Below are 17,024 nucleotides of genomic sequence, written 5' to 3' on the forward strand. Positions count from 1 at the left end.
ATTCAATCAGTTATTTTTTAAAACGATTCCTCAAGTCTGCAAAAAGTATCCTTGCACTGCGATGCGTTCGTAAACAAATAAAAATGTTCGATGATTTCACAAGAATGGCTCCTATTTAGCTGCTCCATGGATAGTTCATAGTCAATCCTCCTTTGTATTTGATGTCTAGGGTTAGAAATCAATGGACACAAAGATGCTCTTCTCTTTTTACGTTGAATTTGTCAATACATTCCATTGATTGCTGACTCTCATCAAAAACTCAATACCTATCTAACTTGGAAATATACAAAGTTAACAAATACATACCTCTATGTAAGATGCTACCGGAATAAGATCCATGATTCTAAGACTAAATACATATATTTTATTCATATATTCTGGTAAAGGTCACCTTAATCAATATGAGACAAGCACACAATTCTAATGGAAAGAAGTAATAGAAAAATAAGATATAAAATAAAGCGTTCATACAAATCATGTAGCATTAAATTTCGTAATTCGAAAATAAAGATTTTGTAGAATGGAACAATTCAGTTCTTCAAAGCAAACACTTTTGTATGTTTCACATTTTGTTTTCTGCACTCAAAGAGATACAGATAGCAAATGCACAAGAAACATCTTGGTCCTTTCTTAATGGAAGCTTCCTTGACACCAAACGTCCATCTCTGTTGAAAACTTCCAAAGAACAACGCGTCTCTAAAGACTTTTACATACATCTAAGCAATGATATTGTAAAAGTATAAAAAAAAGACCTCTGTTGAGAAATAATAAAACTATCCAAACCCGAAACATTTACTTTTAGCATTCCTTTCTCCACATATATTACCCAAATTAATTTTCCTCTAATTGTGAAAGAACTCCTTGATCCGGCAATTGAGCATCATGATATTCGTCCACAGATCCATTTTCACTTCGATAAGTCACGAAACTAGAAGCAGGGTTAGATCCGTCACGTAGGTGATGAGGACGATTCTCATTCAATCGCGTCCGGCCGTTGTCTCTTACATGCTTATGAGGTTCATTTCCTTGAGCTGCGGGTTCAGATTTCGAGCCTCTACCAATAAGGCTACGATAGTACGCACGATCGTTTTCGCTAAAAATTGGTATACGATCGTCCAAACTACAGAGCACTTCAGCATCAGACTTTTCGTACGGTATATCCATATCAAGTACATATTCTTCGGGTCCAGTTTGTTTGAAATATTTTGGTTGCCATTTCTCGTTGTTAGCTTCCCGAGCTCTAGCCTTTTCGCGCTGATGATCTTCAATCGCAGTCTTTGACTTTGTTGCAACAGATTGGTCTCGGGCGTTCACAGCCTCACATGTCTCATGCCATAACTTCTGTGATTCATAAATAGTTTGTTCTTCTAGGGGTCGAGCCATGACAGGATAGACCGGCAGCTCTGTGACATCCAAAAATGTAGAGGTCTTCCCTGTGCTGACATTTTCCAGTACAATTTCAGAATCCCACTTTCCAGAAAGTTTGTACAGCACGTCACCTGTGCTTATGCGTTTTACCTTCCCTGCAATGGAATTGTAGGTTCCACTAATAAAGCCTTTCACTTTAAATTCGATATCAGCTGCCAAGTCTGTATCTGGACAACGCACAGTAACATGATCTCCTAATTCTATCCGCATTTTACCAAACAAAATGCCACGAGCATACATATTTGGCTGGGTCAAAAGATACTCCTCATTCTGTTCCAAAAATTTGATGCTAGCAACTCCCTCCATAATACTAGCTGCAGAATTACCTAAAAAGCGTGACCTCGGCTTTAGGACACCGTCTATGCGAACTTTGTATTGAGGACAGTAATAAAAATAGGCACTGATGGGTGGATGATGGGACACCTGTTCGGCTATGTATACCGCAACACCATTCAGGTTATTCAGCCCCGGACTTTGGATGTCGGATGGAGGAAACTTCCAAAAGCCCGTGAACGTCTCTCCCAAAACTGGATTCAGCGGTTTCTTTACACCCGGAGGGCGAATATGCCATCCTGAAAGGTAAAATCGACACACCTCAAGGAACCGTTCTTCGGCAGAAGGAACATGAGGAACTGGGAGCAGAAAATCTGGATGACTCATAAAGCTAATCAACTTGTTAGCTCACAAGGTGTTTATCAATAAAAAAGTGTTTTCATCGAAACATCTTCCCATATAGTATAGCACGTACTTTGTAATTCGTTCCAACATTGACCTCGGCTCCAAAACAAACGTAGGGAGTGTCACCTTTGACAAGTCCATATTTGGTCTAAAACAGAGTCAGCGATACTGTGTCTAAAAGCAAATCTTTTGCCTACCTCAATTGAGACACAATTCCAAGAATGATATTCTAGGAAATACGTTAACAACGGTCTACTAGACGAAAAGAAGAACAAATCAAAATATAATAAAGCTGTAAACCCACTATCGGGAGCATTGTATCGTCTACACTACAAGTTTGCTTCCTTCCAACGTCAAGCACTACAAACCTTGCCCTCATCTTCGATTTCTTCCGTATCTCTATCCTGTTTGTCATCTAGAGATGTTTTTGTTAGCCACATCCAAGACCAAGGGATTTCTAATCTTTGCATGAGCGTAGCTATTTCTTTACATACGAGGCATAATGGATCGCCTATTACAATTTCCTTATTTTCGCTAATAAAAAATGGCTTTTCTTAGTAGTTCTCAGTGAATTCTTCCTTCTTTGTTGTTGGTTATTTGCAACTCTTACTCGGTCATGTTCGACGTTGGCCAAAATATATATGTATTGTACCTTGACGTCAAACCCAGGAAGGAAATCAAATGTAAACAGAAAGTCCCCAAGATAAGGGTTGAAGAGAATTACAAAAAGAATTAAATGAAAAAGAACTGTTTGCTTCTATTCCTATTTTTTGTTTGCTACTTTCTGGTCATTCTGAACTCTAAAAATTTTATTACCGTTCACAAACAAAGAGTAAGGAACACATAAAAAAAAGTTATGAAATAGGAAGCTGCAGCTGGCTTGCAATTCGAACAAAGCGCAGCTCTTTATGCTTCAAATATTACTAGTAAATCCCAAGAAAAAAACACGAGGGGAAACAGACTTTCATAAATCAAATTCTTAGTTCCGAAAGAAAAAACAGATTGTGCTTTTCTGCATGAAATCCAGTCTTCCATACCAAAAACAATCGCAAGATGGCCAGCCCTATCCGTCTGAATTTTTGCCAAATTTTCTAAGAGCAAAATAAGACCAATGTTTTGGACGGGAAACCAAAAAAGAAAAAGTAAATACCCCAAAACTTCCTAATCCATAGTAACCCTTTACCCAAAGTACGATTCATACTTAAAATTTTCGCCTGTATTACTCGTCATCGTCTCCCTTCTGAGCCCTTGTTAGTTTCAATTCTTCATAGCATTGTAAAGAATCACTATCATCAATACTTACCCTTCTTTCCTTCAACTTCTCGTGTTTATTCTTTGCTTTTGAAACTTTGGTTTCCAGACGCTCTTCTCGAGATTGTGCTTTCATAGCTGCTTCCAACTTTTCTTTTCTCTTTCTATTCACATCTTTTGTTTGTCTTTTTTTCTTACTAATTCCATTTTCTCCCGAGTTTCCAGATCGTAGTGCAATGGTTGCAATTTCTTTAGCAACTTTTTCTTTTACACTTTGAGGCTTTTCCTCAGAAGGAATTGTTCCAACATCATCCCCTGTAGGATCAGATCTTCTGAAATTTCTACTTCTTACGGATTGCTTCTTTGCCATCTTGTCAATTTTCGATATTGGCAAAAGACAGGTAGGTTCACTGTGATGAACCTCTGGCACGAGAATATGGAAAATTTTATTATTGACGAATCCTAATCAGTAGAATTATAAAAAAAAAAAAGCAAAGAAAAATTTCTTCTTTTTTTGCTCTCATTACCTTAAGGTTTCGACAAACTCCATAAAATATTATCTGATTTGAATTCAATTTTTATCTAAACATAGTAAGTCATCAAGTGTGTTTTACTAGTTTCTAGTATACACGAATCATAAACTTCATGAAGGAATCGTCTTGTTAGGCTTATCACTCTTAACCTCATATCATTGAAACGCAGACCATCCGCAGAACATGAGAGATAACTGACTTGGATCCCGCGCAATGCGTATTAATTCACCGACCGAAGCTTCTATTGACAAAGTGTTGGACAGTTTTTTTTTTACAACCAAAAGTGCCCTTTCAGCTTCGCTTTCCACAGACTGCGTTATACGTTTTCTCTTAGGATCTTTGTAAATAGATGAAGTGGTCTCTTCCATATCCTCTTCATTCTCTGAACTTACTATTTGCAGCTTCTGTTTCCGCATCCTTCGTATAGGAGATATTAACCATGAAAATAAGGGATCATATCGCAGCACCTCTAATATGGAGACTAGCGATTCCACTTCGTGTCGGAGAGTTTCAAGTGTAAACTCCATGGAACGGCGAAATACACCTTCTACACCTGTTATACCCATACCGTCTACAACATCTCGGGTTAATCGGAATGGAACACATTCTGGCACAGGTAATTTTTTTCCCTGAAAACGATTAGCATTTATTATTCCCTTTCCATCTGAATCCCTTAGCAATACTTACCTGCTCAAACGTTATACCAAGATCAATATGTACCACCTGTCCTGACGTTACATCTACTAATATGTTATTCGCATGTCGATCACCAAGTCCCAAAACATATCCTAAAACGGATGCGACTGCAGTACTTCTTGAATAGTTTGTCTGATTTCTAAACCAAATCATTGGATCCGGATACTTTTCAAAGAAAAAATGACGAAATACAGGATGATAATGCCTACAAACCAAGTCGAATACCTTCAGACGAGTGCCTGTATCTTCCATCTGCTTTTCTACTATCAATTTCCGACAGACATTCAAAGACCAATCTTTAGGATAATAGCGCTTATGGGCAGGATCTAAATATTCAGCCATAGGAACCGTATTCAATACCCACTCAATAACACCCGTTTTTAATGCTAAGGGAATTACTTTATAAGTTCTCATAGTCAGTTTCCTTTGCATTGTTGATCTGTAGTTTTTCAAAAATCCGTTCACTTGCTCAAATACTTGTTCCATTACTGCATCCTGTCGTAAATCGTCATTTCCTCCCTTCACTAATTGTTTATGTATTCTTCCATCGGAGCTGGTACATTTCACGATTTTTGGAACATTGATACCAGAAGCAAATCCAATAGTATTAGAAAAAGAAACGACTGTAGGCACATCAGAATAGTTCGCCATATCATTAATCGCCAAATGTGAAGTTATGGGAGCTAAATCTAGTTGTGGAAAATCATTCAAAAACCACGCAGCACAAGGGGAGCGGCTGAATGATGTACTAGCGGTTTTACTGCGAGGGTTCCATTCAGCAAGGGTAACATAATTCATAAAAACCTTTAAAAGCTTATCGATTAATGATTTAGATTCCCCAAAAGTTTGCAAAGTTTTCATGATATTTTGAACCGCAGCGAATCGTGACTCCCCATTTCGAGTTTCTGCTTCGGATGGGCTGGAAATTAAAGAGTAAAGCACATGAAGTGAATGATAAGGGTGCAATTGAGCAACATCTAAGCATATTCTTCCGAGTAGTTTTTGAAACTTGCTGCCATCATTGAGAAGCCTTGCAGCCAACTGATAATACACAGGGATAAATTTCTTACGAGGCGTTTCCAAGATATGGTCCTCAATCTCAACATTAAGTGTTTCCGAACTAGAGTTTGAAAGCCACATAATACAAAACCTAGATATTGTAACGTCGTTTTCATCACTCTTTAACAAACTCTTTAAATAATGAATAATACCCTTTTTTAACATCATATCTTTGGAAGCACAAAGTGTTTGATATTCTCGCTGGTCTGAAAGGAGTGCCGCCATTTCTCTCAAGTAATGATGTTTCAGAATTCTCTTCTCTTTTTCTTGCTTGCATAATTTTAGAGAGTCCTCCAATTGTAAAATGTCATCCTTCTTTTCAAGATAAAGCCTTTCCGCCCTTCTAAACTCCTCATTAAGTTCAGGGCTTGAATAATTCGCATCACAAAATGAAGCAAACATATAATGAATTTTTGAACAAGTGGTGTCATCCAGGTCCGACACGTATGAAATGGCCTTTTCGAAGCAGTTTTCTAAGATGAATTCAGTTTTTTCCGACTTAGTAGAAAACAACCACTTTCCCAGATAAGCATAGCATAAAGATGAAACCGAGGCAGAACATTCAGTACTATCTAAAGACTGTTTAAGTAAGCAAATGGCATCCGACGTTTCATTTTTTTGCCATAATATTCTTGATGTTAAAAAGTCAATCTTTTGGCGTATATTCGTATCCTTCACGAGGTGCAAGCTATACAATGAATCACTGGACATTGCTGTAGACAAAGCCAACTGTAACTTTCCCGTGAGAAGATACACTTCTCCATTCTTAAGTAATGCTAATATGTGCTTCTTCCGAATCTCTTTCAGATTAGATTGGTTCAGATGCTCTGCACGATTTTCTAATAAAGTAAAAGCAACGTCTTGAAAACTTAATAAAGGTTCGATATAATCATAGCGCTCAAGTATCAGCATCTTTTCGTTAATTAATCTATCATGGAGGTCTTCGTTCATGTTCCACCCTTCTTTGAATAGAAAAGAAGTAAATTCAGAGATCAGAGAGTGAAACAATAAAGTTTCTTTCTCACGGGAGTGACAATTAACTCTCATAAATCGACATATAAAATCATTAACCCGTAATTCCAACTCATTTGAATCCGAATCGTACGCGCTTTGCAATAATCCGTAGACTCTTCCATCAAACTCTGTCTCATCACCTACAGGAGGCAGATCCCATTTTTGCATTCTCCAAGCAGAAGCGTAAATTTCATTATTACATTCATCGATAGAATTTTGACTCTTCAAGCAGTCGACATAGCTTTCATTCAAACTGTAAAATCCGCCATTTAACAAAGTGTTAGACATAGTCATTTTTGTATCAGGGATTGATTGTGAACTAATAAAATTCATGGCATCCAGATACGATATAGCCGAAAAACTCTTCTTTTCATGAACAGCTTTCATTAACATATTACGGAAGTTACTTTCTCGATGTATTCCATAATAAACATCTAGCCAATCTAATCCCGTTAACACATTCGATAGATGAGACTTATTAAACTCAAGGGTATCCGTTTGATGCAAATTTAGAAATAGCAAGCTTTGTTCGCAAAGACCACTCTGATACGCTGCTTCCGATGCAACCAAGTAATCTGTCTTAAGCCAAAAATTTCTTGCAAAAGGAGTGCTTTCATGAACTTTTGGTTGTTTCCGAAGATATAGTAATACTTTCATGCATAATTCCCGTACCGATTTTTCTCTTGCTTGCTCTATACCTTCGAAAATCAATGAATTGATATAATTGAAGGCGGTTTTATTTCGACCATGAAATTCATGATCAAGCAAAACTATATGCACAATATAATGGAAAAAATGAAGGGAAACTCCTTTTATTTCCGTATTCAATAAAGATAGAGCCCGTACTTCGTTTGTCTTATCCAGTTGTGCTAATAATTCAGCAACGGCAGTGTCTACCCACAAGAAGAGTTGATCGTTTTCAGAATTAAATAGGCTGCTGTCGTTTGAAGGCTTTCGAATATCTATCATACCTTTTTCTTCGTATAAAATTGAGCTGTTACCAAAAGGTAAGCAACTCTCATACTCATGATCAACGTCCTCGTGTAAAAAAAGCCTTATGCTACTTTCAATGAAGGATCCGTAAAAAAAATTATACGAAAATAAAAGTAATCCGACTTCTCTCAAGATACGTTTAAAAACATTTTTTCTCATACTGGAATATGTAGTACTTTCATAGTCAATATTATACTCGTCATTCATTGTTGATTCATTCGTCTCATCGGTTAAGGAAAGGAAAGATGATCCCATCATATTCGAATAGTAAGTTTTCAGATAATCAGGAAATTTAGATATATCGCATAACTCATGGTATTTACATATTTCTGGTAGCGCTTTTCCAAAGGCATTGAGGGGACAAGAGCAGAGTGATTGCCAAAAATATAGAGAAGTATTACTTTCTTTTAGCAATACGGGAAGGATTCTTTTTCCTAAAAACAATGATTCTAAAATGGGAGTCCAGTTGTTCCAATCTACTGGCAAAGCCTGAACAAAATTTGCATAGCAGCGAAGAAACCCAAATCCATTCTCAACATCTAGCGAAGGCGATAAATTATTAGAAAAGCCGCTGAACCAACCGTAAAAATAACTCAATGTGTCTTTGGTCAAATACGTTGAATTATGACATGAACCTAATATCTCTGTGCAAACATTGACAAGATACACAGAATCGAATGTGCTTTCTATTTGAAACCGTTTCAAATAATACCTTATGATTCCAATGCCGAGGAAAGCCAACGAAGATATTTGAATCAGTTCCTTAGCTAGACTTACTATTACCATAATAACGTAATTCGGCTTAACAAACCTATCAAAGAAAGACAAGAATAGGCAAAGCTGGTAAATGCAATGCTTTAAAAGATTGCTATCTGGTTCCCAATAGACCCGTAAACCGATTGTCCTAATTACTATGCACATTAGAGAGTACACAAATGTAGACGACTCGACCATGCTGCTAATATAGTTAAGATAATATATAACCCCCATTGATTGAAAGCCAAAATAATTTGTAAGATCAAAGTCCAGACATTCTTCTTCAAAGATAAATAATTGCTCATAAACAACGAAAACAGAAGGGCTTATTTTTTTTAAGTTTGCTCCAATTTCATTATAGTCTTTAATAAAGGACAAAGAAAAAATTATGGAATCCACTAGATTTGGGAAATCAAGTTTACATCGCGTATTCAAAGGACGAAGTAGATTTTCATTCGAAACTTCAATATTGCTAAGGATTTTTGCAACATTTAGCCTTGAAGCAAGTCTTTCTTGAATTATTGTAGAAGATACAGAAATTCTGGAGCATAATAGCTGCGCTAACCTCTGGTTTCCAGTTAGAAGAAGGACTAAAGACATCGGTTCAATATTGTCCTTCATAAATGTTAATCCATTAGGATAAAGAGAATGAAAGGGAAATTCAAAAAAATCGTTTTTTGTAAATTGTAGATCATTATTCACAAAAACCCGAAAGAGTTCAAATCTATAAGTTTTGAAAAGGTTTCTTAAACCGAACCTATAGTCTTCAGTTGCTGTTAAAAGGTAGTTAAGTACATTACTCCCTTCTTTTGAATTAGAAAATTTTAAGAGTTGTAGTAACAGTTGCGGCCGATTGAAATTCAAAGTATAGACCAGAAAAACAATAAAACGAGTCAATACAAACCTTCTACTTTCATGATTAGGAACCACCAAAGACTCAAATTCTTCCATTACTTCCTTTAGACTTTCACGCTTAGCATTAAATATAAGTCTTGAAATGTTAGGACTTAACTGAAAAATGACTATGGGTTCGGGGTCAAGAATAAACTGTTTAAATGTCGTTTTCAAATCATGTACGGAAGAGATTTCATAGATTTCTTCAGAAAAATCCAGTAAAAACCCATATAAAATAATTCTTCCAGTAGAAGAAGAGTACCCATTTTCGAGCATCACTTTTCGAATGAACTTAGTAATCTTCAGTATCAGCTTTCTCAAAGAAGGGCCAAAAGGTACCTGAGAATTTAATAAACAACGAAAAATACTTAAAAATTGAAGTAGGTAACACTCATCTCGTTCGAAAGAGTAGTCCATCAAGATTTTTTGCGCGAATATTTGGAGCGAATTCAGAACTATTGACTCAGAAACACATGCAACGTTGTAAAAATATTGATAAAATGAAGATGAGAGATAACAAAAATTCCGAGAATCACATAAATAAATAATGTTACGAAGCCCATTTTCATTATAGTGAGCCATGCGGTCCAAATTATGCTGGATATACACTATGCTATCAATAGTTTTCTGTCTTTGTGAGTCCTCTATATCATTTATAGAGGTGGCAGATCTAACAAGAGTTTCGGGTCTGTACATAGAAATATCGTCCTGAAAATCTTCATCAGCTATGTCTAGCGGTTGAGCATCACTACTTTGAAAGATCGAGCACTTTTTTAAAATGAACACAAGCAGCGAGGATAAAGAAGAAGAAGAAATCAACTCAACTACCTTATCACCAAGGCATAATAGTTTATCGGAAACGATTACCGTTAGTTGTAAAGCTCTAGCTAAAATTAAAGCAATAGGCTCCTCTGAAGTTTCAAAATCCTTCGTATAATTGTGAATTACCGTAAAAACATCGTTCTCAAAATGAGCGCATGAAGTATATGGCTCACTTTGATGGAATGCATTCATCATATACTTAAGAGTAACATGCAGAAAGAATAAAGATACAAGTAACTTTAATTTTCCTTCCAGGCTTTGTATATCTTTAGTCGAGTATTTATCATTCAAGCCGGCTAAGATCATTCTCAAATTGTTTTCTAAGATTTCAACTAGCTTTTGTAGTTCTTCTACATTATTCCATTCATTTTGCATATTCGGATTAACGTGTTCATTAGATTGTGACCCACGAAAATTTAGTTCCTGACATTTGAGATATGTCCAAGCATTTTTTAAGAAGGTAAGCGAGTGGCCGTGTGTAAGCTCATTGCAAGATCTTATGGAAAGAGGTGATACTTTCTTGAAATATAAAAAAATGATTATGTTTATAAGCTCATCAAAAAAGGACGTGGAGTACATAAAATTATTAATATCGGGATTAATGTAAGATTTCGATAAATGTTGAAAAATCCATCGGTGAAAATAATGAAAGAACCGTACTTTTTTCACAGAATTATAACCTTGCAGCAAAAAATAGAGTGTTTTCCAATATTGTAGGGCCTCGTGGGAAATATCCAGAGCGTGATTTTCAGACATTGACATAACCTGATTAAGGTAAGGGAATAATTTAGGAAACGAGAGAGGTTGAAAAATATGAAAATAGGATAGTATATGATAGCACACTGAAGAAGTTTCACTGTATAACAAACCCCGAATTGATAAAGCAAGAATGCTTTTGAGAACTGGTTCAGACAGGACTATACTATAAGCCTTATTATAGCAAACATTAGATAAAAGAAAATAATACCAGCAATTTGATACACTCTTTTCTTCAGCTATAACAAGTGAATTCTTAGTAAGGTCACGTACTTTTTCAGGACTCAACATGGATGAAATGGACACGATTATTGAAAGAATTTGCACAGAAAAAGAAGATTCTTGTACATCCGGTGAATTAATGCTTATTAATAAGCTTGAAAAAGAAATGTTGTTTCTGCGCTTCTTAGGAAAATTTGAGATGGAACGCATGTTAATACAATGTTCCATTAAACACACGACTTGAGCCATAAATAAGTAAATAAAATAAAGATCCAAGTGGCTCTTATCCGATACTTCATAAGGAAGAAAAAAATCTGGGTGGAATAGAGAAGCAAAGTTCCGTTTCCGTTGAGTCGCATCGAACATAAACATAGACAAGTTGAAGTGAGATACATCACCGTAAACTTGCAGCATACTATTAAGAATATCAAAAGAAGATTCTAACAAATCAAAACTAAAGAATGACTGAGAGGAACTTAATTGCCATATAGTACAGTTAGACCATATGGGAAACGAAGCTGCTAAACATTGCAATAACAAACTCCTTAGTGTAGACCTTTTCCATTTCTGACTTATTTCTAATATTTGGAAAATAAGCTCCGTGACTTGCAATACTGCAGATCGGTCATTAGTCACAATATAAACGCACATTCGATATAGGCAATTCAATGCAGGCAAGTGAGCATTAGTCTCTTCATTAAAAGTCCTAAAAAAGTTTCGAAGAAAACATAGCAGCTCATTTTGCACCAGATGAATCGGTGCCGCAAACCAATCCATTAAAAGTTTTATAACTGTAATATACTCCACTATTTCCTGCTTAATTCGGATAGTATCATGAGACCGCCATATAGATTTATCACTTTTAGAACTCTGTGAAGCTAACATTTCTTCTTCACTATCACTCACGTAGGATTCATCCACGAAACTAAGGTCTTCCACAGCTTTGGAGCAATAAAGCACCATATTCTGCCAATCAATAAATTGCAGATGTTGTACATGAGGGGAGTGAGAAAATAAGAGATGTAAAGATTTTCCAAAATCCAAACAGACTGGATCACATATTGTACCTTTGGGAGAATATGTGAATCTCTGAATCAAATTCAATAATTTTGGTATTTGAGACTCAGTAAAGACTAGAATAAAGCTTTCTACATAGAGTCGAAACAAACTGCCTAACTTTTGAAACCGATCATTTATGGAAGCTATAGAAACCTGCCTTTTGGTGTTTTGATAGTTGATTTCTCTCTCCACTTCAAATAAACGCTTAAGGATTCGTTGAATAACCGAGCAATCCTGTTCCTTTAAGTCTTTTCTATTTCTAGAATAAACTATAAAAGCTCGAAGTTCTTCAATGGCATCATTTCTGGTTTTGATTTTCAGTGATGAAACCTCATCAAGAATTTGAGCAAGGCGGGCCATATGCGTCTAACTATTTCTTTTTGAATAAATAATTATATAGTCATTCTTTTAATTCATATGTTTAAAATCAGATACAGCACAGTTCTGGTAGTGGTTAGTATTTTAAGTAGACAAAATGAGTGAATGAACTGGTAGTACCCAACAAAGACCGGTAATAATTCACTAACGCTCATCTAATGGAAATGAAATTTCTAAAGCAAATATAAAGGATGTAGTTATAAACAACAACCAGATTTATATTGATATATACTAAATCTGCTAATAACTAAAAAAGCTTGTAACTGTTTTCGTAAAATACCACGCGTCCAGTTTTGAATTAAAATTATTTTCATCTATTAAAACACGTATTTCATGGCCAAAGCTTGCAAACGAGTATTCAGCAACATAGTCTAAAGAGAGCGAACAAAATATGAACTTCAATCCATCTTAGTATAAATAATTCAATCCATACCATCCGCAGTTACAAATGACCCAGCATCACTAGCCGTAGATAGCTTTCTAGTATGGTTGAAATCTTGATCTGCCCCCTGAAGTTTCTGCTGCACTTGTTGCCGTTCATTATTCAGATAAGCTCCGAAATCAGCCTTCTCTCCATTGATATTTCTAGATTCTAGATTACTGGAATCCGATTCTTTGTAATTCGTAAAAAGCTTCTCTTGTTTTTCCTCGTTCACTGTCGGAGCTACTGTCGGAGAAGCGGAACGAATACTGAATCCAGGACGAACATAACTTCTCATATCCTTAATATAATCATTTCCCCCTTTAATATCCCATTCACTAGTACCAATTTTAGAACCCATTTTTCTCCATCTTTCAAGTCCAATTTGACGACGGATTTTACATAATTCTACAATCTGAGGCCAATACTTTTCATGAAAGTACTCGAATTTTAAAGAGCCTCCAAAGTTTGTGTCAAGTTGATCCATAGGAACATAACGATCTAAAGGTTCATTAAATTTGAGCTTCTCTCGTGTGATTGGATCTATAAACGGAGAAATCAATTTAAAAAAGCCCCAGACCGCCCAGGGAATATTGATAACTAATGCCTTACCAAGACGCTCACAATAATGAGTTTGAAGAATATTAAGGACTTCCTTACCCTGGCCAACGCTTGGATTAGACCGAGAGGAAGAATCCCTGAAGTTAATTAATAAAGCCAATGTTTCCACGCCTGGTGGCATCAAGTCGATGGCGCATTCAAGGAAATACACCAAATGTCGAATCTGCAAAGGTGATGTCTTTGTATTTTGCCTGCCAGGGTACAAGTACAAGCAAGGACGACCATCTTTATCATACCCCAACAAAACCTGCTTCCCGGTGGCATTTTCCTCCTGCACCTCATCAGGATGCATATTATTGACACCAAATTGACGACGCCATACAAGTGTATCTAAAATGCGCTTTTTGGTAGCACTTGCGTTCCACTTTGTAGCACGCAAAAATCTCAAAATACATTCTTTAGTTAGGAAGTATTTTTCAACTTCCGACAAGCCTTCTGTTTTATCGGATTTTGAAGAAACAGGAATGTCTTTTAAATCATTACAGTAAATGAATACTTCTTTATACATATTCCTTTGTCCTTCAGTTAAATCTTTGTCTTGGTACTGAGGCGTCAAATGACAATGAGGACTGGGAAATGGAAGAGGAGCATTCCATGACCCATCTTCTTCAAGTTCATATGGTAATGAAAAGTTTTCATCCGGTTTTTCCTGAATGACACCATCAACGTTTCGTAATGGTTTCGCTTTTGAGTCATTTTCAGTACCTGCAGCAATTTGATTAGATTGTTCTGTATCTTTGTTATTGTTGACTCCATTTATTGTAGACGAGCTAGAAGAACGCTCATGCTTGGATTGGTCTTTCGTTATACTTTCATTGTTTGCTTTTTGATTGTTATCCGTCCGTGTCTCTATAGGTATAGGTACAACAGTTTCATGCGATGAGAACGATGACCTAGGTTGTTTAGCCGACACGGAAACAACACTTTTACCGGATTCAGGGGTAAGAGGTACAGAACGTGTCGATTGCTGCTCTGGAAGATCAGTAGATGTCCCTTCTATTTTCATCGAGTTCGAAGCAGAAAGTTCTTTATTCAATTTACTAGGGTTTCTTCCTTTGCTTATCATTTCTTCACCAAGATCATTGGCATTGGGAGCAGGGCTTAATACCTCGCTCACAGATTCCTCAGCAGTAGATGCCGGTTTTAAGGATTCAGGCACGTCACTAACTTTCACAGTACTGGAGACCAATCGTGACTCTGTCGGCATGAAGGAATTATGTACTTTATCATTTGAATTTGATTGAAGTGTCTCGGATGGCAAAGGTGAAGAACTAACCTCAGTAACCTGCTTCATTGTGTCGGGCTGCGTCACAGAAGTGGAAGCATCATTACTTGTGTCCATAGTAGCTACATGACCGGTGAGAGCGGCAGGAGGCTGTTGATTGGCTGAGGAACCAACGTCGGTTCTAAAAAAGGAATGACTCTTGAATTCAGGAGTACCATGAGGAGTCGTGCTGTCCTGCAATTGAGAGGGAAAAACTTCACTAAAATTCGAACGGGCAGGCTGCAAAGTCAAATGAGGTCGCTGTTCACTGTTGCTTCTTGGAGGCCTGACAGGAGTAGTTTTTTCCTTTTTTTCCTTCTTGGGGGTACAGATGCCAAGTATAGAACTGCAAATTCGACCTAGACCGTTCCTACGACCCGCACGAGTGTTTTGTGACATTGTATACTTAATATAAAAATCACTACCAAACTGAAATAGCCAAAAGTGAAAGCCTATAAGAGAATGGTTACGATTAACGATAGATTGCACAGATAATAAGGATAGACCCTGGAAAACTGAAAAGAGCCTAATTTATACTGGATAATCTGCAATGCAAACTAATAGAACGAGAAAGGGCTTAACCTTCGAAAGCTGGCAATCCAACGTAATTTGGGTTGTTTACCTAACTGTGTTCGAAGGAAAAAAACCGAAAGAATGAAAGCGTGCGAGAAAACAGGAATTAAGATGTAAAGCAAGCAAATAAGTTTACGAATTGGACATTCGAATGACAACCAAAGCTTCACTACTAGTTCTTAATCAACTAAAAAAAAAAAAGACAATAGTTCTGTTTATTTTAGATCTTTCCAGTGCTGGATTTGTAAAAGGACTCCAAATTCTTTGTAATATCCTTTTTCCTTCGCAGAATTCCTTCCGGTTCAATTTAGCCAGAATACACAAGCGTGTATGGTAGTTGGATAGAGCCTACTAAGTAGCTATTGTGGAAAGTATTTTACGAAGAAACGGTAAACGCTAGGCTCCGTATCCCGAGACTATGCACGTTCACCCTCGTTCGAGCTCCGTAAAGATCAATCTTAGGTAGGTCAACGATGTCTAAAAATTGTATATTTGGACCGATAGATATATGTTTTCAATATTCGAAAGGACCTTAGAGAAGTTATTTCGTAAAAAAGAAGACGACGTGGCATGAAAATTAGCTTTATGACGCGTTGGACGCGACGAACACTGGACTGGAGTAGAAAAAGACCAAAAAGATAGTTATAAAATTAAGGAGTTTATCCTTTTGAGAGAGAAAGTAATTTATTCGTAGAACAGCGATTTGTACTTGTTGCTAAACTGAACAAGGTGTTTGTATACATCCATATCTATGTTCGTACCAAAATCAACGCAGGTAAGAAGTTGTACTGAAGTATCAGGTTTCACAGAGATGACAAATTCGTAAAAATGCATAGGTTCCAAATTATTATCGACCGTAAGGTTCATTTCAAAGGGATGATCGTTGCATTCCACTTGCGCAGCACGGTCACTCACATGGTTCACTTTTCCAACAATTCTGACAGTTCTACCGGCGCATTCGCCAAGCATATCGCTAGTAACACGCGGCGTAGGGCGTTCCATCCTTTATAAACGCGTTGTTTATTATATGGTAAAGGGAAAGAATCTCCTGAGAGAGGAACACTAATCAGAAACTTACAATATTGCAAGAAAGTACGACAGGGTAACGAACCATTGTTACTTGTATGTGTAAACAGACCATTCTTTGTCGAAAGAGAATTGATGAAAAATAGATTTGTCTTCTATAAGAAGTATGTTTTAAGGTGCAATTGGAAAGATTGACTTTATTTACGAGCATATCCTTCATGGGTAGGAAAGCGTGGTGATATACTTGAAATCTGAAACGAATGCTTCTCTTTTTTTCATCGGCGGCGATATAAGCTCTTTTAAACAAGGAAGAATTAGCGAATACCATTTCTTTTTTTATTTCTATTCATTTTTATTTCCAAAAAAGGGCATCGCTAATAAAAATATAAGAAACATGTTACCTGTCTAAAAGAAAAACGATGCCAAACTTGAATGCAATCAACCCATTCTTTTTAGAGGACACACTTTTCTTTGCTTATGCTTTCTAAGCCATCCTTTTCCTTACGAAAAGGCTCTTTTCTGGGGTTTAGATCGTTTGTATCGCCTTCTCTCGGGACAATGAGTGAGCTTTTGTGCATTA

The 17,024-nt window shown here is 36.7% G+C and overlaps 5 protein-coding genes across 5 annotated transcripts; all 5 read right to left on the reverse strand.

Annotated features, from left to right (window-relative positions):
- Positions 1-341: 341 nt before the first annotated feature.
- SPOG_00836 (oxysterol binding protein) lies at positions 342-2,720 on the reverse strand. Its single transcript, XM_013169012.1, has 5 exons — positions 2,601-2,720; positions 2,475-2,521; positions 2,304-2,335; positions 2,177-2,254; positions 342-2,092 (listed from the first exon to the last, which is right to left on the reverse strand). Exons 1-5 carry the CDS (start codon positions 2,605-2,607, stop codon positions 832-834), a joined length of 1,425 nt encoding a protein of 474 aa, XP_013024466.1. The 5' UTR covers positions 2,608-2,720; the 3' UTR covers positions 342-831.
- A 135-nt stretch (positions 2,721-2,855) lies between these two features.
- Positions 2,856-3,728, reverse strand: SPOG_00835 (uncharacterized protein; the record flags this gene model as incomplete). Its single annotated transcript, XM_013169011.1, has 2 exons — positions 2,856-3,346; positions 3,410-3,728. Coding segments are annotated over 2 exons (340 nt in total), but the record flags the coding sequence as incomplete, so codon positions are not given.
- Positions 3,729-4,045: 317 nt separating this feature from the next.
- On the reverse strand, positions 4,046-12,640 carry SPOG_00834 (ATM checkpoint kinase; the record flags this gene model as incomplete). Its single annotated transcript, XM_013169010.1, has 2 exons — positions 4,578-12,640; positions 4,046-4,519 (listed from the first exon to the last, which is right to left on the reverse strand). The coding sequence occupies exons 1-2, from the start codon at positions 12,519-12,521 to the stop codon at positions 4,046-4,048; spliced, it is 8,418 nt and encodes a 2,805-aa protein (XP_013024464.1). The 5' UTR covers positions 12,522-12,640.
- Positions 12,641-12,961: 321 nt separating this feature from the next.
- SPOG_00833 (sec14 cytosolic factor family protein) lies at positions 12,962-15,244 on the reverse strand (the record flags this gene model as incomplete). Its single annotated transcript, XM_013169009.1, has 1 exon — positions 12,962-15,244. One exon carries the CDS (start codon positions 15,242-15,244, stop codon positions 12,962-12,964), a length of 2,283 nt encoding a protein of 760 aa, XP_013024463.1.
- An 858-nt stretch (positions 15,245-16,102) lies between these two features.
- Positions 16,103-16,420, reverse strand: SPOG_00832 (DNA replication factor A subunit Ssb3; the record flags this gene model as incomplete). Its single annotated transcript, XM_013169008.1, has 1 exon — positions 16,103-16,420. The coding sequence occupies one exon, from the start codon at positions 16,418-16,420 to the stop codon at positions 16,103-16,105; it is 318 nt and encodes a 105-aa protein (XP_013024462.1).
- Positions 16,421-17,024: the final 604 nt, after the last annotated feature.

This window comes from Schizosaccharomyces cryophilus (assembly GCF_000004155.1).
Source record: "Schizosaccharomyces cryophilus OY26 unplaced genomic scaffold supercont4.5, whole genome shotgun sequence".
NCBI classification, from domain to species: Eukaryota; Fungi; Ascomycota; class Schizosaccharomycetes; order Schizosaccharomycetales; family Schizosaccharomycetaceae; genus Schizosaccharomyces; species Schizosaccharomyces cryophilus.